Source organism: Thamnophis elegans, chromosome Z (genome assembly GCF_009769535.1).
Source record: "Thamnophis elegans isolate rThaEle1 chromosome Z, rThaEle1.pri, whole genome shotgun sequence".
Classification (NCBI taxonomy): domain Eukaryota; kingdom Metazoa; phylum Chordata; class Lepidosauria; order Squamata; family Colubridae; genus Thamnophis; species Thamnophis elegans.
Window position 1 is genome coordinate 10,627,939 of NC_045558.1, and position 27,837 is coordinate 10,655,775.

General features: G+C 42.9%; 1 protein-coding gene across 1 annotated transcript in view; it reads left to right on the forward strand.

Moving 5' to 3' along the window:
- Window positions 1-27,837, forward strand: part of DPP6 (dipeptidyl peptidase like 6) — a 230,004-nt gene that overhangs the window by 195,923 nt on the left and 6,244 nt on the right. Inside the window, exons 15-21 of the mRNA XM_032234960.1 lie at window positions 2,719-2,766; window positions 7,036-7,154; window positions 12,933-12,980; window positions 19,138-19,236; window positions 23,523-23,592; window positions 25,986-26,180; window positions 26,463-26,517. Of these exons, the coding sequence (XP_032090851.1) occupies window positions 2,719-2,766; window positions 7,036-7,154; window positions 12,933-12,980; window positions 19,138-19,236; window positions 23,523-23,592; window positions 25,986-26,180; window positions 26,463-26,517 (634 nt within the window). The remainder of the gene's footprint in view (window positions 1-2,718; window positions 2,767-7,035; window positions 7,155-12,932; window positions 12,981-19,137; window positions 19,237-23,522; window positions 23,593-25,985; window positions 26,181-26,462; window positions 26,518-27,837) is intronic.

Consider the following 27,837-nt stretch of genomic DNA (forward strand, 5'->3'; position numbering starts at 1 on the left):
AGGAGGAATTCTGTGATAGCAATAAATATTATTTTCTGGAGATTTTTAAATGATGACTGGAAGACCTCTTGCCCGGAATGGCTAAGCAAATTCCTGCATTGAACAGGGAGTTGGATTTTATGACATCTGGGTTCACTTGCAGCACATGCATTTTTTTTATTATTATTATGTGACATTTCAAATAAAAGAAGCACTTTGGATATATCTTATTTGCCCTTTGATCTTTGTGCAGAACTGATCCGGTTGTCAGAAAAGAAAATGTAATGGATTTGTTAAAAGTTGTATTAAAATGCATTGGATGATATAATTCCTTGTGTCTGAAATGTCTTAATTTGGGGAGAAGAATGAGAGCTGTTAAAGAGGATTCATTGCAGAACCATCAATCTTGCTAAGGCAGCAGTTTAAATCAGTACAATGGAAATGTTATTTTTCTGTCGCTTTGATCAACATTGAGATTCTGTGTCAGTTTCATTCGACAGCTGGAAAGCCGTGACTAATTTGGAAAGCATAATTGCACGTGACTATATTTAATTGCTTGATTTCCATGTTATTTTGACAAATGTGTTCAAATATAGTTCATGGACACGTTGCCCTCAAATGTGAAATAGCTACCATCCAACTACAGTTTTAGCCACACAAAGGAAGAAGAGTTTATGATTTCAACCATCCATAAATTATGAAATACAATATAGAGAAATCAGGAGCACAATTAGGTAGGGTCCTAGAAAATGGAGCATTGATAGACAGAGAGGCTCAGCGAAAATAGAATGGAGTGAATTTAAATGATGCTACAGTTTAAGCAATACAAGTAAGTCCTTGATATACAACCAAGGCTGCGACCAGAAATTCCATTGCTAAGTAAGGGAGTTGATAAATGAGTTACACCCCAATTACATTGCTTTTTTGCCACGGTTGTTAAGTGAGTCGTGAAGTTGTTGTATTGCATGCAGGGAACCTGGCTTCCTCCATTGACTTTCCTTATTGGAAGCCAGCTAGGAAGGACACAAATGGCGATCACATCACATCACACACACACACACACACACACATACACACACACACATGGACATTGCAACTATCATAAATAATGCCAGTTGCAAAGTGCCTGAATTTTGATCACGTGACCATGGGAATTCTGTGATGGTTGTGAGTGGAAGGATTGGTCATAAGCCACTTTTTTTTTCCCGTGCCACTGTAACATCGAACAGTCACTAAACAAGTGGTTATAAGTTGAGGAACACCTGCAGCTACACTTTTTCTATCTTTTTTACTATCATATAAACCCCTAAAGCAGGGGTGTCAAATTCAAGGCCTGCGGGGTGCTTAGATCTGGTCCATGGGGGCCACTCTGGAAACAGCGAAGGAATGCACTGCGCTGCCTCTGCCAGCAAAAACGGAGATCAAGAGGGCCACACACGACCCTCCCAGGCTCCATTTCTGGCCGTGACAGCTTCCTGCAGCTCTCTGCCAGAGAAAACGGAGCTCGGGTGGGGAGGGGGGTCCATGCAGCCTCCCCTGGCCTCATTTTCTGCTGCAACCCCTCCTACAGCAGTCTGCCATCAAAAACGGAGTTCTGGCGGCCCCCTGAGCTCTGTTTTCGCTGGCAAAGGACTGCAGGAGGCCATTGCAGCAGAAAATGAGGCCAGGGGAAGCTGCATGGACCACCCCACCCCACCCCACCCGAGCTCCGTTTTCTCTGGCAGAGGGCCAAGCTCCAATTTTGCTGGCAGAGAGGCTGCATGCGACCCCCACCCCCTCAGACTCCGTTTTCCCTGGCAAAGGGCTAGCAAAACAAACTAGAAGCAAAGCAAAAAAAAGGAGAAATGTTTCCCCTTTTCCATTTTGAGCATCTAAGAACGGACAGGAAAGGAGAAAGGGAAAGAGAAAAGATAAAGAAGGAAAGATGGGAAGAGAGCAAGGAAGGAAAAATAAGGAAAGGGGAAGGAAGAAGAAAGGAGAGTGAAGAGGGAGGGAAGGAAGGAAGGAAGGAAGGAAGGAAGGAAGGAAGGAAGGAAGGAAGGAAGGAAGGAAGGAAGGGGAGATTATAATGAAAGGGAGGGAGTATCTGAAGGAAGTCCTGCCCTTGGCTACCACAGGTGCCCCTAAAACAAGTGATGACCTGGCCGCACCCACCATGGCCACACCCACTTCCCCCCCCCCCCCCGAGGTCAAACACAGCCCTGATGTGGCCTTCAAATCAAGTTTGACACCCCTGCACTAGAACTATGAAAGTATATTTAATAAGTAAACAAAATTAATAGAGTTGCAATTGTCAGCCTGTCCGCTAGTTTCAGATAGTGAATCAATATTTTATATGCCCCCTGCATCATTGATTGCCCCCCCCCTTATATCTCCATATTGTTCCACCTTTGCACCTGAAAGCTGAAGATACATTTATATGCACTGGAAAAAAATAGTTATACAAAACGGGAGACAGAAATGAACATTTGGGAAGTACAGAAGAAAGGGAAAACCTAAAATCACCCACTTTTTTTTTCCCAAACTCCCAGCCATGAGGACTAGAGACTTGCCTAAGAAAAAGCAACCTGGGATGTAGATTTTATCAAGAAACAAACACTTCTGAAAATGTTTCTGGCATGTAAGAAACTTTTGGCCAGGCGTTTTTCACTTCTGTTTCAAAAGAAATGTATGCTTAGGGAACTCACATCAGTGGAATGTTGCTCCTAAAAACCTAATTATGTGTGTATTTTATTTTAGCTATTTCCTCAGCACAGAAGAGTTGCCAAGGACTCGGCATTTATACAGGTATGACTGGTTTTACGCCAAGATAACTTTCTGGTTATTCTTGGGGGAAAGACTCTTGCCACTTAGACTGTAAAAAAAATGTTGCTGTCAGCTTCCCAACTTTTATTTTGGGGATATTATGATTTATCTCTCTTTGCCTTTGTGTTCTTTGTCTTCAAAAGACTCTTGTTTTTATTTATTTCTGTATTTACTTTGGAGGAAGGGAGGAAACAAACATTCCAACACAGAATATTTTAAAGAGAACCAAATGCATTTTAAAGATAAACAACATAGCAAGACCTTTCCCATTTATCCACTATCTTTAGGAGCATGTTATGACATCACCTCCCAAATGACTGGCATTTGCAGCATCGTAGGCAGATGAGCTACGGCTGATAGAAGAACTGTTCTTCTTTTGTTTGTTTCGTTATGCCGAAAAGGTTATGCTTGTCTGTCATCCCCTCAGATGGCAGGGGTTGAAGAAGCCCTTCCTAAAAGATCTGCAGTCACCTTCATATTCCACATGTAAACCATCCAGGATACCCTGGCAGGAGTAGGCTTCAAAAATTGCAGCAACGGGTTCGCTGCCTCATTGCTGGGTGGGCGTGGCCTAGTCAGCCTCCTACACCATGGCGGGGTGGGCGTGGTGTTTTCTGCCCTCCCCAGGCTCTAGAGGTTTTCCTTGAGCCTCCGGGAGGGTGAAAACTGCTTCTTCTAGGCTCCCAGAGGCCAGAAACAGGCCATTTCTGGACTTCTGGAACCTCAATGACCAGTAGGCTCATTCCCCCCCCCACACACACACACAAAAGCCTCCACACAGGCTCTGCACATACCTGGCATGATGAACGGGCCGCATGGAGACTCCTGGGAGGGGAGGGATGGGCGTGGCATTTGGAGGTTTGCCGAACTGGGCAGAATCCGAGCTAGAGAATTGCTCGAACCTGTACGAACCCCCATTAGCCTACCCCTGCGACCATGGTGGATACATCAATCAAGATTCAGTGCGTAGATGTGCACCAAGAAGGCAATTTCAAACGCAGCTCTTGGATTTCTCATTGTTTTAATCAGATTCTTGACACAGAATGAAATTTATTGTTGCAGGATCCAATCTTGGTCAGTCACTGGGACCAGAGGTCTTCCGAGCTTTAGGGCTCCTACTGGGGCCCATCCTCAGAGAACTCCTCTCTCTCTCTCTAGTTTCGCTTGATCTGAAAATTCAGAAGACTAAACCTCTGGGCCCAGTGACCAACACAGATTGGATCCTGCACCTGTCAAAGCATGCCTCCCTCAGTAACCAAGAAAGAAACCTCTCACTCCAATGTTTGTGGAATTAAAAGTACTTTTACTGGTTATGAATAGATAGCAGCGAAGTAAAGCAAGGTCTGAGCCAGAAAAGCGCAAAATCATACATATCAAACTTTTGCCCAGCCCCCTCCCTCCAGCAACCCCCACCCCATTGCCCAATCTGCATCTCCCTTAGGTGTCATGTGGGTTGCATCTCCAAGTAGCATCATCAGGTTGGTATGCAGGACGGTTGGCCTTGACCAGGTCCAAACATCGGCCATCAGCATGCGCAGATGATGGTGAGAACAAAACTCCCTGTTTGACAAATCCTTCTGTACTAATTATTCCCATCCCAAATACCATGCCCTCCCCCCCCCCCGTTTCCATGGCAGCCGAAAGCAAACAAGCGAAGCAGAGGCTGACAGCAGCATTATCCTGGGACACGTATGTTTGTCTTCATTTCAGTTGTTGGTTCCGGATCCCATTGCAACTAGTAGGGTGCAATGGGGCCGGGCGTCCACCACATGTATGCACGCTGCGCGCACATGTGTACTTACTACCCGCGACACTCCAGCTGCTTGGTGGAGCGTCACACAGGTACCGTACGCTCCATGCACATGCGCGGAAGCCCGATCGGCTCAAACACAGGTAGCAATAGCAATAGCAGTTAGACTTATATACCGCTTCATAGGGCTTTCAGCCCTTTCTAAGCGGTTTACAGAGTCAGCATACCGCCCCCACAGTCTGGGTCCTCATTTCACCCACCTCGGAAGGATGGAAGGCTGAGTCAACCTTGAGCCGGTGAGATTAGAACCGCTGAACTGCAGATAACAGTCAGCTGAAGTGGCCTGCAGTACTGCACCCTAACCACTGCGCCACCTCGGCTCATGTAAGGAGGGCAGGTGGGCCCTCCGGACCACCATACTGGAATGGCACCTGGTGCTCCCAGCAGACACTGGTACGCCCATACCAGGGCGTACCAGTCGTATCCCACCACTGCTTCATTTGTTATATTCTTGTTATTATCAGCCCAAATTAGCCGAACTGTGGGATGAAGTGTCTTCCCTGAATGTTTTTACCCTTCACCTACCACTCTGGTCCATTTCAAATTGATCAATAGCCCTTTTTTGGATATCACAATCAAGGGTAAACCTTTGTGCTTAAGGGAGCACTAGAATTTGGGTTTCCGAACTTCTAATCCAGCACATTACCCACTACACTAATCTTTTCCACTCTGTGCAAGTTTCAGATACATAGACTTCGAATCCCAGAATTTCGGAATTTCTGGGAGTTTGAAGTCCACATACCTGAATGTCGCCAAGATTGAAAAACCAAACTGCCTTTTTTCACACTTGATACATAATTATGTCTTTCGCCCTCAGTGCTTGCCTGCTACCATTTTAGATTTTTATCTTAATTCCAATCCTTTAAAAAAAAGCCAATTTCATCTTCTTTTTTTAATTAAGTTTTTGTTTTATTTTAATACAAACATTCCATCTTTCATTAAACAGTGTGTCATCTGAGTACAAATATTTTGTGCAATAACAATTAAAGTTACAGCCATATTCATTATTTTATCTATTCTTAAATTGATACTAATACATAATATACTATTATAACAATCCCCTTCTTAATTTATTCGGCTTTATTAATACAGTTTCCCTATTTCACTCCTCTAGTTTCATTTCTAATTTTCATATTTATTCTCTAACCATTGATAAAATAACTCTCAGATACTATAATAGTTAGATTCTCCCTTTTCTTTAATTGCCAGTGTTAATCCATTCATTTCTGCACATTCTAATATTTTTTTAATCACATTCTCATCTCTAGCGATCTCTCCACTTTTCCAATACAATTCTAGCTGCAGTTATTATGTGAATAATCAAAGATACATTTTCTTTACTATAGGTTTCTAGTAAAATCCCCAACAAGAATAATTCTGGTTTAAAATCATGATGTTGTTGTATCATCTGCCAATTTGTTTTGTTTAGACCTAAAACTTTAAAAAGTTTTCATCATCTCAGTCTTCCTCTAGCTCAGTTCCTGTAGGTTGATGACTGGCAGGATGATTTGGGGAGTTGAAGGCATCAGGCTAGAAACCAGGAGATTGTGAGTTCTAGCCCCACCTTAGGCATGAAAGCCAGCTTGGTGACTGAGCGAGTCCCCAGGAGACAGTGAGTTCTAGTCTAACCTTAACCAGGAAAGCCAGCTGGTGACTGTGAGCCAATCACCAGGAGATGGTGAGTTCTAGTCCTGCCTTAGGCATGGAAGCCAGATGAGTGACTTTGGAACACTCCCTCAATCTCAGTTCAATCCACCTCACAGGGCTGTTGTTGTGGGGAAAATAGGAGGAGGAAGTTCACTGCCTTGAGTTACTGATAAACTAATAAAGACAGGATAAAACTTAAAAAAATGAATGAAGGAACGAACGAATGAATCTAGCCATTAGGAATACATAGAAAGCTGCCTTGCATTTTGAGAGATTGTTCATCCACCTGGCCCAATACTATCTACTTATCCAGTTTTGTCTCCCACAGCTTTTGAAATATGTGGGGCTGTAACCTCCCAGAATTCCCAGCCCATGGGGATTGCAACTCATCTGGATAGAATCAAATTGAGGAAGACTGAATTTGAGGCATAAATCACCTTGGGGTCTAGAATAGAATAGACAGAACAGAACAGAATATAATACAATAGCAGAGTTGGAAGGGACCTTGGAGGTCTTCTAGTCCAGCCCCCTGTCTAGGCAGGAAACCCTACACCACTTCAGACAAATGGCTGCCCAACATCTTCTTAAATACTTCCAGTGTTGGAGCATTCACAACTTCTGGAGGCAACTTCTGTTCCACCGATTAATTGTTCTAACTATCAGGAAACTTCTCCTTAGTTCTAAGTTGCTTCTCTCCTTGATTAGTTGATTAGATCAAACATTAATAAATACTCTTCCCGCCTTTTTTTGCTTTTTGATAATTAAGCCTCTTTGTTTTTCTTTATTTGTTACAGTGCAAGCACCAAGGGGAACTTCAACCGACAATGTCTCTCTTGTGATTTGATTAACAACTGCACTTACTTCCGTGCAGTATTCAGCCACAACATGGCATATTTCCTGTTGACCTGTGAAGGTAGGCGTTATGCATAATCACCAATTTATTTCAGGCCTTCCGTAAAAAAGTTGATACCACAAAAAGTGCATATTCATTAAGTTCATTCAGAGATTATTGGGAAAGAAATGGAATACAAATGAAAAGAGGTACTCCTCGACTTACAACTGTTAGTAATCGTTCAAAATTACAACAGCACTAAAAAAAGTGACTTAAACCATTCCTCACACTTTTATTATGTATTCATTTATATTCTGCCTTTATTGTTTTTACAAATACGGTGGTGAACTTATTCAACACGACCCCAAGGTGCTTTTTATCAAGAGGCAACTGGTCTATCTAGTTTTTCTTTGAAGACATTTTGCTTCTCATCCAAAAAGCTTCTTCACCTCTCCAAGAAGCTGAAGAAAGTTCTTGGATGAGAAGCTGAAGAAACTTCTTGGATCAGAAGCTGAAGAAGCTTCTTGGATGAGAAGCTAAAGAAGTTTCTTGGATGAGAAGCTGAAGAAACTTCTTGGATCAGAAGCTGAAGAAGCTTCTTGGATGAGAAGCTAAAGAAGTTTCTTGGATGAGAAGCTGAAGAAACTTCTTGGATCAGAAGCTGAAGAAGCTTCTTGGATGAGAAGCTGAAGAAAGTTCTTGGATGAGAAGCTGAAGAAACTTCTTGGATCAGAAGCTGAAGAAGCTTCTTGGATGAGAAGCTAAAGAAGTTTCTTGGATGAGAAGCTGAAGAAACTTCTTGGATCAGAAGCTGAAGAAGCTTCTTGGATGAGAAGCTAAAGAAGTTTCTTGGATGAGAAGCTGAAGAAACTTCTTGGATCAGAAGCTGAAGAAGCTTCTTGGATGAGAAGCTGAAGAAACTTCTTGGATCAGAAGCTGAAGAAGCTTCTTGGATGAGAAGCTGAAGAAACTATTTGGATGAGAAGTGAAATGTCTTCAACAAAAACACAGAAAGTCCAATTGCTTCTTGAAAAAGCACCTTTGGGACAACCAAAACCTGGATGACTGAGAATCTCCATAGATATTCAACACGACGTTCTCTTCCTATTTTTTCCTCAAGAGCCCTGTGAGGTGGGTTGGGAAGGATTGCTCCAAGGTCACCCATCTGGCTTTCCCGGGTAACAAGCAGCTGATTGTCGGATGGATCAGCCTCCCGACCATCAGCTGTTTCAGGCTGCAGGGATTGCCATTGCCTATTGCTACCTCCTTGCGTCCCATTTTCCACCCAGTACAGGTGGAAAATGGGCGGCATGGAGAACGAAAATGAGGGGTGCGGAGGCTGAAAATTGGGCGTGTGGAGGCGGCAATAGGCTATGGCAATTTCTGCAGCCTGAAACAGCTGATCGATCCAACCGAAAATCAGCTGCTTGTGCTAATCAGACTGTGCTGAAACTGAAATTGGCTGTTTGCTGTTTGCTGCAAAGAGGCAAATTGCTGGGAGGCAGATTTTTTTTCTTGTTTTCTGCCCCAAAAGCTAGGTGTGTCTTATACTTTGGAGCGTCTTATCCTCCAAAAAATATGGTGTGTGTGTATAGATAGATAGATAGATAGATAGATAGATAGATAGATAGATAGATAGATAGATAGATAGATAGATAGATAGATAGATAGATAGATAGATAGATAGACGGAAAGTCTGCAGAAGAGATTTGAAAAAAATCAAGGATGCTGTGGTGACACACATCAAAAATGGCGAGGACTTCCATAGCATCTTGAGTTTTTTCGACCTAGCCCCCTGCAGCTACCCCTGTACAAAGCTATGAATATGTATTGGGGGGGGGAGTGTTTGCCAATACTTTCAAAGCTCAAAAAAAAAAAAACCCATTTAGGACCTTAAAGAAAAGAAATCTGTGATCCCCAGCAAATGCCAGAAACATTTGTCTCTGTTATTGACTCGGAGAATATTACTGGCAGCACACAGCTTTTAATTACAGCCAGGGATTGAAAAGTGCTCCTGGGGTCTTTGTTTATTAGTATGATAATACGGCCTTGGTATATGAGATTTCAATGCATTATAGTGATCCATAATTCATGGCCTAGCAAATAAAGAGATCCCGGAAGCCATATGCTGGGGGTGGGAGAGGGTGGGGGCCGCAGGGAGGGGAGATCTGCTCTTGCCAATTAGCCCCTTTGTACCATCCAGGGGCTGCGTGTGATCTCCATATCTCCAGCTGCTCTTTTAAATCATTCATCATTGCTGGAAAGATACCCTGATGGAGACTGCGTGGAGCGTTTTCATTGTTGGTTATGTAGGAAAATATTTGTTTCTCTGAAATTTTCTGAGAATATTTGAAGAAGAGAGCTTTTTTTCTTTTTAACTACAAAAAGAATAAAATGATTATTTCCTTATCACTTTAAAAAAAAAAAAAAACCTTCCCCACATTTTTATGTTTCTTGATAGTTATCCCAGAATACCGATTACTCATTATGGTGATTTTGTATTGGCTTTATTTTATTTTATTCGTTTTTAAAATTTATAGGTTGCCCATCTCTGTTGTTACTCCTTTAAATAAAAATAAAAACTTGCTTTGGAAAGGCAAAAACGGGATTTTCCCAAAACATGGAAAATTTAATTTTTAATTAAATTAAAATTTAATTAAAATTTGATTATTTAAATTGTTTCCTTTGGCCCCAGATCTAGGTGGGTGATGGATGGGTGGAAAATAGCATTTCTTTTAAACGGCACCATTGCAGTGCGACCATTATGTAACTAAGTGAAAAGTAGTGGCAAAAGAAAGTCTAGACTTATAAAACAATTTTAATATTATTTCTAACTATGAATCAGTCTTTTAAATGATGCAAACAAAGCATCGTCTAAAAGCATTTTTTTTTTTTTTTGCCATTCCCTGAGCAACTGAATGCTTGAATAGCAAAAACTATCATTTTGTGTGTTCTCACAGTATGGATTTTCTTTTCTGCCAACATCAAATGAAATATAATTGTGGGTACATTTACACCTATATTAAAATGTGGGAGATGGGAAAAGGGTCAATCATTGAACGAAAGAAAAGAGAGAGAAATATTGATTGCAAAGTTACATTCATCTGGAAGTAACATACATGTGTACACACACAAAAGCATTATGTATTCCCAGCGTTTAGAGGTGTTGAATTTGGCTGTTACTCGGGAAACCATAAATACATGAATGTTTGCAAGGAAAATGTTTTGCAGTGCAGTGGAACAATATTTCAGAAGGGCTGCACATCAAATGGCAACCTTCATTTCTTTAAAGCTTCCTTAATTGTCCCCCCCCCCCCCCGGGATTTCCTTAGTTTAGAAAGGACTGTGCAAAAGCGGAAAGCAGGTTGTGAGATGAAAACAGCTATATAAATGTAGGATAATTAAAGAAAATACAGTCCATAGATCCCAAGGGAGCATGCAAATGTCTTTACAAAGATTAGTATAGAATAGCCCAGAGGTGGGTTCCTACCGGTTCGGACCAGTTCGGTAGAGTAGATAGTAACTTGGTCTCCCGAACCAGTTTTATCGGTGGTGTTGTAGACTTGTTTTTTGCTTCTGCGCATGCACGCAAAGTGCACATCAAGCGCGCCCATGCCTGAAGCGCGTCCCTGAGCGGCAGTAAAAGAATCCGGAACCCACCCCTGGAATAGCCCATAACAATTTACTCAGATTTTTTTCTGGAATAATGCCTGTTTTTATTCATGTAACACTCCTCTGTCAACTTAGGAAGAAAACAACCTTGGTGCTCTTTAGAAAATACCTCTTTTTCCAGATTCAAACTTTCCTCCCCCCACTTTCCCTCTTTCTATCTCTTGTTGGAAGACCCCCAAAATTCCTTTTACTTCTCAGCAATTTTGACGGAGCACAGTGAAATTTCCCATTTGATCCTTAATTGAAGCTTGGATACCCTGATTCCATGTTCTGTATTCTGGCTATCCAGAATCTTTGTTGCTCTTTTGTACTTCCCAGTTTCAGTTCAAAATAGAGGTGCTGGGCCTGGCCTTTGAAATACTTTTGAGATTAAGGTACTTTGTTTTTATGAAGCTGCTAGAGGCAACTGCAGGAAAGGGTATAAAAATATGTTACATGATGGCAATGTGACGGCACAGGTTTGACACCCCTGATTTTAGAGTATGTGTGAGAATGCATGGAGCGCCTGTTGACAATCCCTTACAGAAACTTAAATTAGATTCCATGAGAAAGATAAGTTTGTTATATGGAAGAGTGACAGGTGCTTCATGTGTGCTTATCCATGTTCTAAATCATATTTTCCTGTTCACTGCACAGCTTTAGTAAACACGTATGACCATATGCTTATTGCATACACACATCAGGATTTCCAGATACTCTAGTGCAGTGGTTTCCAACCTTGGCAACTTTAAGACTTGTGGACTTCAACTCCCAGAGTTCCTCAGCCAGCTTTGACTTCTGTGTTTCCAAAGTTCGGTCACATGACCATGGGGGGGGGGGAGAGAAACTATCTGGGTTATAAATAGTCTCTTGGCAGGTCCTCCATAACTTCAAATAGCCACTAAGTGTCCAGTCACAAGTGGAAGACTATTGTCGATAATTCAGGGCTATACATTCCCTTCCTTTGACCACAAAGATTCCTTCTTTATTTTCATTCCATGTGCTACTCTAGGAATATATGGATTGATTGCAATTTTGGGGGTTGGAAGTCCCATTTGGAACTTTCAAGCATCTGGGTGGCAATGGTATGGCTTTAGCTGATCCATTGAGCAGGTGGCTGTGACACATAGTACATGGCCATTTGAATTGGTTCAAATATAACCTATCCTGTTTTGGTTTCTGGATCACTTTATTTATTTATTTTAAACAGGGTGGATGCATTTTGGCGTCTAGGCAGCTGTGGTATTCTGCCTGTTTAGACCGATTTGCCCGAACCGGTAGCAGAAATCACCTGTGGGCCTGCCCATCCGCCCTGACACTATGCTGTCCTATTGGCTGCTTAGGAATTCTGGGAATTGAAGTTGTGTGAGAGAGAGGGAGGGAGGGAGAGAAGGAGGGAGGGAAGGAGAGAGAGAGAGAGAAAGAGAGAGAGAGATCTGCACCTCTATAACTGTCTGGTTTGGCTCTGCAACCAAACAAGACAGACTTCAGAGGCTAATTAGAAATGCAGAAAAAACAATGGCTACCAGCCTGCCTTCCATTGTGGGCCTGAACACAGCACGAGTCAAAAAGAAAGCTATGAAAATATCTACAGACCCCTTACATCCTGGACATAAATTGCTTCCACTTCTACCCTCAAAACGAGGCCATAGGGCACTGAACACTAGAACAGAAGGGCGGGCACATGTGCGGAAGGGGTGCATGCCCCCCAAACCGGTGGTAGCAAAATATGAAACCCATTGCTGTGTCTAGAAGATTGTGTTTGTTTGTTTTTAAAAAAAGAAGGCAACATCGCTGTAAACAAAGTTGGCAGGAAGCAGTGCTTAAAGATCCATTTATATCCTGCTGGAAATGTTTGCATTCTTAGAGCTTTACTTTCTCCTTCGCACAACGAGTTATCTGAGAAGTATAATCCTTTGTGTCATATACATAGTACGGCATTAAAATAATCTAAAACAAATTATTTTAATTGTGTTTGCACTAATTAAAATATTGACAAATTAGGGAAGATGGAGCAAGTGGGTGCTCCATTGGGACAGTCTGTCTATCTTCCATGTTTTTGGTTGATGCCTATTAATTATCTTTGGGCAACTGTTTGCTTAGATCAGCTTTCCAATGTAATAGGGCAGGGATTTAACATCTAGCCCTGAATATCAGTTTAGATGCATTTTATTAAATATAAATGCATTTTCTTTCTTTCTTTTCAAGGTCCACGAATTCCAATGGTAACTGTCCACAGAACATCCGATACAGAAAGTAAGTACTTGCAAGGGAGGGCTTTTGATATTGGGAGATCTTCGAAAGGAAAGACAGCAGGCCCAGCAGAGATCAAAAGACAGAGTTCCAATGAGTAAAAAGCTAACTAATATTTGGGGATGTTACCGTATTTTTCGGAGTATAAGACGCACCAAGGTTTTGAAGAGGCAAATTTTAAAAAAAGATTTTGTACTCTGCAAACCTCCCCAAAACGGCCCATTTTTCACAAAAATGGGCCTGGTTTTTTTTTCCAAAAATGGGCATGAATAGCCCTTAGGAGGCAATTAGAGTGTTCCTCCAAGGGGGGGCGGTGGCGGGAATGAGCAAAAAACAGCCAATTGTTCTCAAAAACAAGCCTTTTTTGTTAAAAAAAAATGGCATGGGTAGCCTTTAGGAAGCCTATAGAATGCGTCTGGGGGCTGGGGGGGGGGAATTGAGCAAAAAGGAGCTCTCTGAAAGCCTCCTAAAGGCAATGCATGGCCATTTTGGTGAAGGAGGTGGGGTTTCGGGAGGCAAAAAATGCTATATTCAGTGTATAAGACGCACCCAGATTATTCAGCCTCTTTTTTGAGGGAAAAGGGTGCGTCTTATACTCCGAAAAATACGGTAGTTTTATTGTGTGAGATAAACTTAGAGAAATTGGGGGAATAGAATCACGCAGTTGGTCTTTCTACTAGGTAAAGAAACACACAGTGTATCTGATGTCATGTTTAATGGTTGCAAGCCAGTAACCTAGATGCATGTAAGACTAAGAAAATGGAATAGGTCCATACTACCTGAGGAACCATCTCATCCAGTGGTGGGATTCAAATAATTTAACAACAGGTCTGTGAGCATGGTGAGGTGGGCGTGGCTGGGTGGCCATGTGACTGGGTGGGCATGGCCACCTCAATGTCACTCACATCAAGGGGTGTCTCGCCTGGCTCCTTCCCTCCCAGTCATTCCTTGTCATACCCAGCCGCAACGTATCTATAGTTCTGCAAAAAGGTTGTTCACCTTTTTTCAACTTTATTATTTACATAATAGATAATGCACCAGATTTGAGGGTGGGGCAGGGAAGAGTTCCAATAGTCAGTACTGCCGGTTTGACGCTTGATGCAAGCTGTGCACGCATGCACAGTGCAATAAAAATTGCTATGCACAGAAGAAAAAAATCAAGATTTGATTTTATGGCGCTACCCGGAGAACTGTTTTGGGGGCGTGGCAGGCCTGGGTCACTGCCAGTTCCAGCAATCTGGGTCACCAAACCACTACCAGTTCGGCCAAATTGGGCCGAACCTGTAGGAACCCACCACTGGGATGGGGAGAATATGTAGGCTAAAGAAAATAAAGTGTATGTTAGGTTGAAGGGACAGGGTGGCTCAGTGGCTAAGACGCTGAGCTTGTCGATCAGAAAGGTCAGCAGTTCGGCGGTTCTAATCCCCAACACCATATAATGGAATGAGCTCCCGTTACTTATCTCAGCTTCTGCCAACCTTGCAGTTCAAAAGAACATAAAAATGCAAGTAGAAAAATAGGAACCACTTTGGTGGGAAGGTAACAGCGTTCCGTGCTCCTTCTGCGTTTAGTCATGCTGGCCACATGACCACGGAGATGACTTCAGACAGGGCTGGCTCTTCAGCTTTGAAACGGAGATGAGCACCGCCCCCTAGAGTCGGGAACGACTAGCACATATGTGTGAGGGGAACCTTTACCTTACGTTGGGTTGGGTTTTACACCCCTCCAAATGTCTAATTTTGCAGTGGGGATTGAAAGCAAGTAGATGTTCAAAACAAGGACTACACTGGAGACCACAATAAAAGAAGATCCATTGGCCTGACTCAGTTCATAAAATAAATAAATGCCAAAATCAATAAACGCACAGGGGGGCAAGCAGGAAATGCTGTAGAGCAGATAGAGGAACTAAGGGCAGAGAAGGGCAAAGAAGCCACTTTGGGGAAGATTGCAGAGAGTGAATAAAAGGTTATTGGTAGATAGATGGAAAGCCATTCTCCCTGTGGTCTCTTGTGCATGTGATTAAGGACGCCGATGGTTTTATTATGCAGGCCCCTCTTGCTGTAATGAATAGAAGGACCCCTTATTCACAAAACAGTTCTATTCCATAATATGAGAGCCTTCTACAATAATCTGATAACTGTAAATCCCACCCAATATTACCATCTGCTTATATTTAATTAAGGACTGGTTGTCTGAACAGCGCAGGCAAGAATTCCCAGCGGGTGGGAGGTTTGGGGAGATGCATTCAGAAATCTCTAAATCTGTCAGCCTGCTCTTATTTCGTCTGTCCTTTTCTGCGAATGCAATTATGAGAGCAAACAGGACGGCTGCTCTCGGGTCCCAGACGGGCCAGCCTCCTTTTGCTGATAAGGCTAATTGGGCAAGCGATAATTAAATGAGGATTCCAACATGCAGTCAGACTTAATTGTCTGATGCTTTGGCATTTTTTGCTGGAGTTATGATTTCAACAAAAATGAGAGGGATTTTTTCCAGGAAGAACTTTAACATGGAACCACTACATCTCCTTCTCTGGCGACACCAGGGGTGGGTTTCAACCGGTTTGCGGTGGTCCCCGCGAACCGGTTGGTCGGCGAACCCGGAAGTAAGTAACTTTTGGGAACGGCGAAGGGCCCACCCGCCTGCCCCTGCTCCTTACCGGTCTTTGAAGGCTTCTGTGCTTCCACGCAGGTGCATGGCACATACAGCGCCTGCGCGAGTCTCCGCGAGCAGCTGGAGCATCGCGCAGGCGCTAAGGCACATGCGTGAACTGCGCGCGTGCACGAGGACGCCGCCGGCCCCGTTCCAACCAAACCGGTTGGAACGGGATTAGCAACCCACCCCTGGGCGACACTGTACTTCTAACCAGAGCATACAAAGCATTTGCTAGACCAATTCTCGAATACAGCTCATCTGTCTGGAACCCACACTGCATATTGGACATTAGTACAACTGAGCGAGTCCAGAGGTATTTCACGAGAAGAGTCCTCCACTCCTCTGCTTACCAGGCTTGAAATTTTGAACTTAGACAACTTAGAACTACACAACCTTCAGTCTCACCTAAGCATAGTACATAAAATTATCTGCTACAAAGTCCTACCTGTCAGTGACTACTTCAGCTTCAACCACAACAATACACGAGCGCATAATAGATAGAAATTCAAGGTAAACCGCTCCAAACTCGATTGTAGAAAATATGATTTCAGCAACAGAGTGGTCAATGCCTGGAATGTGTTACCTGATTCAGTGGTTTCTTCCCCAAACCCCCAAAACTTTAACTTTAGACTGTCTACTGTCAACCTCACCTCATTCCTAAAAGGTCTGTAAGGGGTATGCATAAGCGCACCAACGTGCCTACCGTCCCTGTCCTAATAACCCCATTTGGCACTGTGGCACCATACTGGTTGCAGCAGGATCCGGAACCCATCACTGGACTGCACCCACCCACACTGACAGGCAAGACATCAGGATATAAACTGACAGCAAACATCACTCCTTGCTAGCACTGATGATGTTACCTAATTTGGGGTAATGAAATGTCTGCAAGAAGGCGTCAGCTCAGAGAGCACCAAGGAACCCACTCAGGGGTGGGATTCTACCAGTTCAGACAAGTTCAGGTGAATCGGTAGCTCCGATGATCAGCTGACAGTGAACCAGTTCACTCCAACGATCAGGTGTGCCTGCCCGTCTGTCCCTGCGCTATACTGACCTACGTCTTCTCAGCTGATTTGTGCGGCAGAGTGTTTTGCTGCGCCTCATCTGTGTTACTCCCCAGCAGTAACGCAGAAGATAAGTATTCTTAACACTGTACCCGCAAAGCAATCACCAAACCAGTTGTTAAACTGGCAGGATCCCACCACTGACCCTTCTCTATTAGCTCTCAAATGTGCCCTCCAATATGAAGAAAGGTGTATAGAGCAGTGGTGAAATTCAATTTTTTACTACTGGTTCTGTGGGTGTGGCATGCTGGACGTGGCAGGGGAAGGATACTGCAAAATTCCCCTTCCCTCCCCATTCCTGGGGGAAGGATACTGCAAAATCCCCATTCCTTTCTCATTCCTGCAGGAAGGATACTGCAAAATTCCCCTTCCCTCCCCATCCCTGGGGGAAGGATACTGCAAAATCCCCATTCCCTCCTCATTCCTGCAGGAAGGTTACTGCAAAATCCCCATTCCCTCCCCATTCCTGGGGGAAGGATACTGCAAAATCCCTATTCCCTCCCCTTTCTTGGGGGAAGGATACTGCAAAATCCCCATTCCCTCCCCATTCCTGGGGGAAGGATACTGCAAAATCCCTATTCCCTCCCTACTTTGGGGCCAGCCAGAGGTGATATTTGCTAGTTCTCCAAACTACTCAAAATTTCCGCTACCGGTTCTCCAGAACCTGCTGAATTTCACCCCTGGTATAGAGTCCTTGGTGCTCTCTGAGCTTGGTTGTTTGCTTGCAGATGTTTCATTACCGAACATTAGTGGTACAAGTGCAGGCAGCAAACCTCACACTCTTTCATGCTGATTTTGTTACCTAGTTCAGTAATTAATCAGTGAGCAGGAACTCAAATTTATTACACTTTTCCAGAAGGGAGCCCTGATATCCCGAGCCAAGGAATATCCAAGGAAGCAGATCAGTTTTTCACTGTCATCCTAAAGGCCTTCAGGACTCAGGCCAATTATATGTCTTGGGTAGATCATTCCAGGAAACAGGTACCTGAAAAGGCATGACTCCCAGGTCCCATAGGATTACTGCATAGGTAGTCCTTGATTTCCAACCCTTTGTTTTGTGCCCATTTAAAGTTACAGCAATACTGAAAAAAGTAACCAATGATTGGTTTCCAAACTTAGGACCCTTGCAGCATCTCCATGGTCACGTGATCAAAATCCAGGCACTTCACCAGAATCATGTGATCCCTATTGGCAACATTCCAACCGGCTTCCATCAAGGAAAGTCAACGGGGGGGGGGGGGAGCCAAATTTGCTTAACAAAAGCACAATCCACTTAAAAACTGCAGTGATTCACTTTAAAAAAAAAAACCTTGCCAAATGGGGTGCAACTCGATTAACTGCTGTCTTGACAAGCTATGGAAACTTTGGGCTCAAGAAGTTCCCTAAGAAGGTTGCAAAGGACAGTCCAAGGACCCTGGGACACTGCAAGCATTATAAATACCCACCAAGCAGCCAAAGTTTGATCACCTGACTATGCAGATGCTAAAATGGTCGTAAGTGTAAAAACTGGCCATAAATCACTTATTTTTTTCAGTGGTGTTGTAATTTTGAACGATGGCAAAATGAATGGTTGTAAGTCAACCATCTGCTGCTCTCTACATAGCAGCTTCTCACTGCCCTCTTTGATATCCAAGAGACTACAGTTGGATAAGGGTATCAGTGGTGGGAATGGCCAGTGCCATGAGCAAGGCATCTCCAACATCTGCCTGGTATGGATCCTGACCAGTCAAAGTAATGCATTGAAAGAGTGTCCCTTGTGCTAAACTCTCCAAAACAGGTGACTAAATCCTAAGAAATGAATCTCCCTCCTGCTGTCCTGTTGTAATGGAGTAAAACAATTTCCAAAGTAGTAGAAACTGCCCTTTTCAAAACTGACTCTAACTTCAAATCTTCCATAATGGAAATTCTGGTCTTTCTTTCTTTCTTTCTTTCTTTCTTTCTTTCTTTCTTTCTTTCTTTCTTTCTTTCTTTCTTTCTTTCTCTCTCTCTCTCTCTCTCTCTCTCTCTCTCTCTTCCTCCCTTCCTTCCTTATTTATTTTTCTTTCCTTCCTTCCTTTGCTCACTCCTTCCTTCTTTCCTTCCTTCCTTCCCTCCTTTCTTATTTATTTATTTTCCTTCCTTACCTCCCTCCTTCATTCTTTCCTTCCTACATTCTTTTCCTCTTTCTTTCTTATTTATTTTTCATCCTTTCCTTCCTTTCTTCCCTCTTTCTTTCTTACTTATTTTTCTTTCCTTTCTTCCTTCTTTCCTTCTCTCCTTTCTTTTTTATTTTTCTTTTCTTCCTTCCTTCTCTCCCTCCCTCTTTTTTCTTTCTTTTCTTCCTTCCTTCCTTCCTTCCTTCCTTCCTTCCTTCTTTCTTTCATAGAAATAGTGGCTCTTTCAGTCAGGGTATAATTAGTTAATTCCTCATCTGATAGGAGACTCTTTCCTATTCCTTCTTGCAGAACTGTTTGACCTTGAAGTAAATGCCAGAGTGCAGAAGACAGTCGCAGAACGACAGATGCCCAAGCGGGAATATCTTGATATCAAGATTCAGGATTACAGTAAGTTATTCTGATTATTTCTGTTGTTGAATTTAAGGGCATATAACCTCTTTAATTTAGAAAAACTCATATTCTAATGGGGCAGTTTTAAAAAGAAAGAAATAGATAAAAGCATAATGCCACTTAAAAAATCCCCTAAAATAGAAATTTAAATCAATTAAGATGTGTAGCAGCTCCCAATGCAAAAGCAGAATGTATCCATAGAGAGGATTGATAGAGATCTAGCAACCCAACATTTATTTGCTTGTTTGTTTATATTCTGCCGTTATTATTTTTTATAAATAACTCAAAAGCAGGTCTAAAATTCACAGTCTCCTGGTGATTGGCCCAAAGTCACCCAGGCAGCTTTCATACCTAAGGTGGGACTAGAATGTCTGGTTTCTAGCCTGCTGCCTTAAACTACTAGATCAAACATACTCTCACAAGACATTGTTATGTATTTTGATTCCACACCATGTGTTAATCAGCCTCCCAGGCTTAATGCTCTTATTACTTGCCAAGAATGTCCCAGAGAGGTCAAAAAAGTTGAGCATGATCAAACAATTTTTCAAAGTCACACCCGCTCCCCCTCCTTTTATTGTTGAGTGGTACTGTGTGAAAATGTATGGGGTGTCCTGCACACACAATTGTGTCCACCCATTTCAGGTTGTTTTTCAGGTTGCTATCCTGCAGACACTCCTGTTGTTGTACTGCTTCCATCATGGGCAGAGTAAATACTTGCCATCCTGTTGTCCATCTGCCTTTCCTTCTTTTTTTCTCTCTTCCCATTCCCTTGGTAGGCTGAAAAGATCTCCTTGGTAAAGATATTTTTCATTGGTTAAGAAATGGAGGTGTCAGCAGAACCAAAAACTCATATCAACATAATGAAAATGACCATCATCTCACAAGATTCTCCCTTTTTCTACACATGTGCGACATCAGAGCACAGTTACTGAAGCCCCAGATTTTTTGTGATTTGCTTTCTTCATTGGTCAACTCCACCACCAATATACTTTGGCTAACAGTCATTCGACCAAAGGATCTATCCAGTTACCCTGTTTCCCCAAAAATAAGACCTCCCCAGATAATAAGCAATCAGATTTTTGAGCACATGTGCTAAAATAAGTCCTTCCGTTGAAAATAAGCCCTCCCTTAAAATATTTAAATGCATGCACAGCTGGTCCCCGCCATTTCCTGGGGGGAAAGAGGGTACATGCCCCACAGGCCCCACATGCAGCTACCATTCACGCGGAATGGCCTTGTGGAGGTTGCTCCCGCAAACCCTAGCTACTGTGCCCCTTCTTTTAGTGGTGGCCACAAAAAGAACGGCAGTCTCAGAAACACTAGAGCTGGCAAGAGTGTGCCAGAAACAGAGAACTTCCGGCCCTCTCTGGATCAGCTGATTCACGGGCCACGGTCAGAGGTTAAGGGGCCTTCTGCATCTCAAAAATAATAAGACCTCCCTGTTTTCTGAGATATCCACCAAAAGTGTTTGGCAAATCATATCATTCTTGTTCCTACAACCTGAATCATCTCAAAAGGAGGCTTCCCGAGATGATGTATACCCTGTTTCCCTGAAAATAAAGCCTCTGCGTATAATAAGCCCAATCGGGCTTTTGAGTGCATGTGCTAAAATAAACCCTCCCCTGAAAATAAGCAATCCCTGAAAATATTGCAACACAGCAACAGCCATGCGGTGACCACGTTCACTGCCTTCTGCATCTCAAAAATAATAAGACTCCCCTGAAAATAAGGCCAAGCGCTTATTTCGGGGGTCAAAAGAAAATAAAACCCTGTCTTATTTTTGGGAAAACAGGGTAATAAAAGAAACATAGCAATAGTAGCAATAGCAGTTAGACTTATATACCGCTTCATAGGGCTTTCAGCCCTCTCTAAGCGGTTTACAGAGTCAGCATATCGCCGCCACAGTCTGGGTCCTCATTTCACCCACCTCGGAAGGATGGAAGGCTGAGTCAACCTTGAGCCAGTGAGATTAGAACCGCTGAACTGCAGATAACAGTCAGCTGAAGTGGCCTGCAGTACTGCACCCTAACCACTGCGCCACCTCGGCTCTTACATACATGCTTCTATCATTGCCCCACTGCAATTCCCATTTATATTTCATTTGGCACATTGTTCTACTTTCGGATTTTTGACAAACCCACTAAAAATCACATTGGAATAAATTAGAATAGGTTGGTGAAGAGTTCAAAGAAATCTGTTTCCTATTCAAAACTCTTGCAATTACTGAAGTTCCTCTTGAATTAGGGACAGTCACTTAGTGACTGTTAGAAGTTATGAAGGACTTGCCGAAAGAGACTTACAACTCAGTTTTGAAATTCTAGAATTACCACCTTCTGTTGTCACGGGACCGTATTCTAGGTGCTCAGTGACAGGCCTGCATTTAGTGACATTTATAGCACCTCATAATCACAGGAAGATAGTTTATGATATTTTTGCTGTTCTTGCATCCCAGAGGCATTTTATGAAACCGTACCATGCCTTTCCATCATTCCTGTTTCAATAACATTGTGGCTGAATCATAATTCAATTCAGATCAATTCAATCACATCTGGATTAAATCCCTAATTGTGATTTTTTTTAAAAAATAACAGAGTTGGAAGGGACCTTGGTGATCTTGTAACCTAACCCACCTGCTCCAGCAGGAGAACTTATACCATTCTGGGCAAATGGTTGTCTAATTTCTTCTTTAAAACCTCCAGTGTTTGAAGCACCCACAACTTCTGGAGGAAAACTGTTTCACTGATAAATTGTTCTCGCTATCAGGAAATTTCTCCTTAGTCCCAAGTTGCTTCTCTCCTCGATTAGCTTCCATCCATTGTTTCTTGTCCTACGTATAAGTGCTTTGGACAATAGATTGCCCCTCACTTCTTTGTGGCAGCTCCTAAAATATTGAAGCACTGTTATCTTGTCACCCCTAGTCCTTCTTTTCAGTAGACTAGGCATATTCAATTCCTACAACTGTTCTTCGTATATTTTAGCATCCGGTGTACTAATCATTTTTTTCGCTCTTTTTCTGCGCTCTTTCCAGAGTCTCAACATCTTTTTAATATCGTGGTGACTAGAACTGGATGCAATATTCTAAGTGTGGTCTTACTAAGGCTTTGAAAAAAAACAGTACTAAAACTTCATGTAATCATGATTCTGTTCCTCTGTTAATGCAGCCTGCGTTGACTTTTTTGGCTGCTGCCACACATTGCTGGCTTATATTTAACTGATTGCCCACTAGGACTCCAAGAATTGTCCTCAAGAAATCCAAAACCAAGAATGCATGGTATAAAATTCAACACACATAACACACTCTTCACCTTTAGCATTTGCTAATGGGAAAACCCACAAATATGAAGTGGTAATTATAGTGCACAATTCCTTCTTTGTGATCCTAAAAGATTTACAAGAGTAGCCCTTATTGCTTAATTCTCTGTATGCTGCATTCCCAAGGGATCTCCATGTGAATCATAGCTACAAACCCATTCTCTATTACAAATCTCATACAACAATAAATTAGACCCAATGAAATAAAAGGCTTACCACTAAAACTCATTTGGCTGTTTACTACCCTTCAAATGCCACTAATTCGAAATTTAATTGCCATCCTTTTGGTAAATTGGCCCAGTGGTTCACGTTTTAAAAACCAAATAAAAGTAAGGATAAGCTTGGGAGAAACTTATTTATGTTTGTGCCAATATACATTTAGGAAAAAGCACGCTTAGCTGTTAACTTCAGGATACAAGTTTCCATAAAGGCAACTATTTTCTCTTCTTAGTTCATCCAATTTATGCCATTTCAAGGGGCGAAGGAGGTGACAGCCCAGCTCCTGGAGTTTAAAATGCCCTTGAAGAAAATCTAATCTTAAATCTGTTGTGAGGGGGAAAAAAGAACAACTTTATTCCATTTTAGAGAAGAGGATTCGCATTTTATTTTGAGTTTCTCTTTCCTTTACTCTCCTTGCAAACATTGTTTGATAGGGCTGACATTCCTCCACCTGCTGAGCGGATGGAAAACACACATCAGCACACCCTAATTGCATGTTTGATTCATGACCAAGCGCCTCGGAGAACCACCTTGTTAGATGTGTGGCCTTTTGTGTAGCTGTGCCAATTTTCTTTCTCTTCTGCCAGGGTATTATTTGCAGAGCCATTCTCTGTAGTGGCATTTTGTTCCCACCCAAAAGTACCCGAGTGTACTCAAAAAAGGAAAGAAATAAAAGGTTGTTCGTTGTAATGACAGCCTTCCTGTGCTTAAATGCTTCTCTCCTCCTTTCTTCTCTTTTCTTCTGTTTGCAGAATTGCCACTGCAAATTTTAAAGCCAGCCGTTTTCATGGAAAACACGCACTACCCTTTGCTCCTCATTGTGTGAGTAACGATAACAATGGTATAATTTCCCAGTTAGAGCCAGCAATGCCAGCCAAGTTGATAAGAGGGATATTTCAGGAGGGTAAGGATACGGCTTTCTTAGGAAAACCAGGGTGGAAACTTAGCAAATAGGTAGGTGACTCTAGAAAGAATTCTTATTTTAATTATTTCCTGCCTTTATTATTATTTTTTCAAATAAATACTTTAAGGAGATGAACATGATTTATAGTCCCACCTCTTCCTGGTTTTCCCCACAACAACAATCCTGCAAGTTGGGTGGGCTGACAGAGAGAGAGAGAGAGAGGAACTAGCCCAAAGTAACCCAGCTGGCTACCATGGCTAAGGCAGGACTAGAACTCATGGTCTCCTGGTGATTCACAGTCAGCCAGTTGTTTTCATGCATAAGGAGGGACTAGAACTCACAATCTCTTGGTTTCTAGCCCCAGAACCTTCCCCTGCAGACCAAACTGAGCTTGGATGGAGATGGGCGGTTCTGAAATGCAGTAAATAAATATATTTTTTAAAATGTCCAAATATGTGCCAATCTAGCATTCTGGATGGGACTAGAACTCACAATCTCTTGGTTTCTAGCCCCAGAACCTTCCCCTGCAGACCAAACTGAGCTTGGATGGAGATGGGCGGTTCTGAAATGCAGTAAATAAATATATTTTTTAAAATGTCCAAATATGTGCCAATCTAGCATTCTGGATGGGACTAGAACTCACAATCTCTTGGTTTCTAGCCCCAGAACCTTCCCCTGCAGACCAAACTGAGCTTGGATGGAGATGGGCGGTTCTGAAATGCAGTAAATAAATATATTTTTTAAAATGTCCAAATATGTGCCAATCTAGCATTCTGGATGGGACTAGAACTCACAATCTCTTGGTTTCTAGCCCCAGAACCTTCCCCTGCAGACCAAACTGAGCTCTGGATGGAGATGGGCGGTTCTGAAATGCAGTAAATAAATATATTTTTTAAAATGTCCAAATATGTGCCAATCTAAAGGGAGGACAAAAACCTCTTTCACGAACCCTCCCACTTACTTCATATCAAAATTATCTCTTGGGAAAATGTGCTTCGTTATGCAAATACCCAGGGAAGATTGGTGCTCATCAAGCTAACAACACTTGATTAGAACTGCTTCAGAATGAGAAAGCACAGCTTGGGTGGGCCCTAAATAAATGTAAATCACTCAATCTCAAAGAGGGAGGGAGGGAGGGAGAGAGAGAGAGAGAGAGAGAGTGAGTGTGTGTAGGGCAATGGTGGGATTAAAATTTTTTACTACTGGTTCTGTGTGCTTGGTTTGGTGGGCATGGCATGGCATGGTGGGCATGGTAAGGGAAGGATACTATAAACTCTCCATTCTCTCCCCACTCCAGGGGAAGTTTACTGCAAAATCCCCATTCCCTCCCGATCAGCTAGGACTCAGGGGGCAGAGAATAGATGGGGATGGGGCCAGTCAGTGGTCGTATTTACCAGTTCTCTGCTCAAAATTTCCGCTACCAGTTCTCCAGAACCGGTCAGAACCTGCTGAATACCATCTCTGATGTAGGGTCTCTACTTATGACACTATTATTGCCTCGCTAAATATCTTCTTCAGCATTCACTGTTGATGTAATAGTCTGCGTTTCTCTTAACTAGCTTGCAGCTGCCTTCAGGATATCAAATTTGACAGTCTAAATTGACAAGGAAGAAATGTAGCTTATATATCCTAAATAAGTTGATAGCTGCCTGTCCTGGTAAAAAAATAGTTTTTTTCTATTTTTCTGTTTGGTTGCTGTGCCAAACCAGACAGTTATTGAGGTACAAAGGGCAGACTCAATAATTCCTTGGTAGAACTGTGGTCAGTAGATCCTTGGGTAAAAGCCACCTAGATGACTTTCACGGCTAAGGCAGGACTAGAATTCAAAGTCTCCTGGTGATTGGCCCAAGATTACCCAGCTGCTAAGCGTGGGACTGGAACTCACAGTATCCCAGTTTCTAGCCTGGTGTCTTAACCACTAGAACAGGGGCGTCAAATTCAATTTCACTGAGGGCTGCATCAGGGTTGTGTTTGACCTCAGGGGGAGGGCGATGTGCAGGCAGGGTGGGCATGGCCAACTTGATGTCATTCATCAAGGCTCCGTTTTCGACTCTGATGGCCTCCTACAGCCCTCTGCTAGAGAAAACGGAGCTCAAGGAAGCTGTGTGTGGCCCACGCGGGCTCTGTTTTCAGCCACGATGGCTTCCTGCAGCCGTTTGTCAGAGAAAATGGAGTTTGTGGCCCTTACACTAGCGTATTCTCTTAACCACCACCACCCCACCCCTTTTTTTACCCCCTGGTGTTCTTCCTGGCCCTCCTGTCCATTCTCCCACCCTCCCAGCAGTATCACTAAGTTGTTCTTCTGTTTCAGGGACGGGACTCCTGGCACCCAAAGCGTCACAGAAAAGTTTGAAGTGAACTGGGAAAGTGTCATGGTCAGCTCCCACAGTGCCATCGTGATGAAGTTTGACGGGCGTGGAAGTGGATTTCAAGGGACTAAACTCCTGCATGACATCAAAAGAAAATTGGGCACCGCTCAGGAAAAGGATCAGACAGAGGCTGTTCGGTGAATGACCTTAACTCACTGAAATTGAATCCAATCACTAGTTGTATGCTCAGCATTCTTGCAATGATTTATTTCAAAATACTAAACCATTTGTAAATTTTTGGAGAAAGGCAAATCTGAGCACTCAATCAAAAGGCAGCCAAGGAGTTCAAATGTACAAGTGTAATTTCTCCCTTTTTGCAATTTGTACTTCTATGTATCAAGGCAAAGCTGGGCCTTGCTATAGTTAACAGGAGTTAGCTTGAACATAATCGTATCTTCTTCGTTTTTGTTTTTTTCCAGGGCAATGCTGGAAAAGGCATTTATTGATAAGACTCGAGTTGCTGTGTTTGGGAAGGTGAGTGTCCTTGAAACACTGCTATTCACCCAGTGTTGATATTCAGCCGGTGCGCAGCGGTTCAGGCAAACTGATAGTGGCTACCTGCAGATGGCCAGCAACACACACTCCCACTCTATGCCGTCCTATTTAGCTGCATTTTCTAAGCCGCGTGCATGCATGTAAGCTGTGAGAGAGAGAGTAAAGCGCGCATGCAGAAGGCACAGTCACAGTTTTTGTGTGCGGCAATCAGCTGATAAAATTATGTGGAAACCCCCCTCTGTATTCACTGCTATTCCTCCAGGATTTTGATCTGCAGTTTGCTGGACAAACTGTGTTTAAGGTTTATTCTGAGAACCCTTGTGGTGTTGTTGGCTAGAAGATTGGAGGAGGGGGTGGCTATGAAGGTGTAGGAACTATGAATTCTAATCCCACTTTAGACACAAATGCAATTGGAAAGGCAAGCCACTCCTGAAAAATATTGTGGGCCTCAAATTTTGCCCACAAATATCCACATACACACTCAGGGACAAAGACTTACCCAAAAAAAGGGGGGGGGGAGAGGACATAGATGGCTATAAGGTCTTCAATAGGGATACTAAGGGGCTGCAGGCAGGATACAGACTTTGCCCCACTGCATTGAGGGAAATCCCTTGTAGCACTAATCCTGCAAATTATGGGGCTCAGGCCTCAGGGACACGCAAACTGCCCAGTTCTGGTGTCCCTTGGATAGCAGCCCTTCCCAAAATGAAAAAGAAATCGACGAGAACATGGATGTAAAGAAGGTCCTTGAGTTACAACCAACCATTAGCAACCTTCTTGGAAAAAGAGAGTTACAACCAGTTCTGATGGTCAGGTCAACTCCCCCACTCCCATGGTCACATCATCCCAGTTTGGGCGCTCAGTATCTTGGCCACATTTGTCATCCTTCACAGTGTCCCATAGTCCCATGACCGTGTTTTGCTGAAAACCAGAAGTTAATTCCAATTCTTATAAAAAACCGAGCCATAGTGAATAGTCAGTTCACTTTATGGCTGCAGCATTCATTTTACGACTGTCTCGTTCATTTAATCTGCTGCAAAAATAAAAGATCATAAAATCAGGTCACTCGCATGACCGACTCAAATTCCAACTGTCCCAACATACGATGATAATGGGCAGGGGTCATTGCAGTCATATGCCAATCACTATCCGTACTGCCTCCTTGAGATTTTGGTACTCCCAAGGTTCCGGGACATGATTTACTAAAGACATTGTCACTTCTTAAGTATTTGAAAAGGGGCAAACCAGAACTCCATGGAAATTGGGGGTTGCTTGATTATTATTTTCTCTCTGCATGTT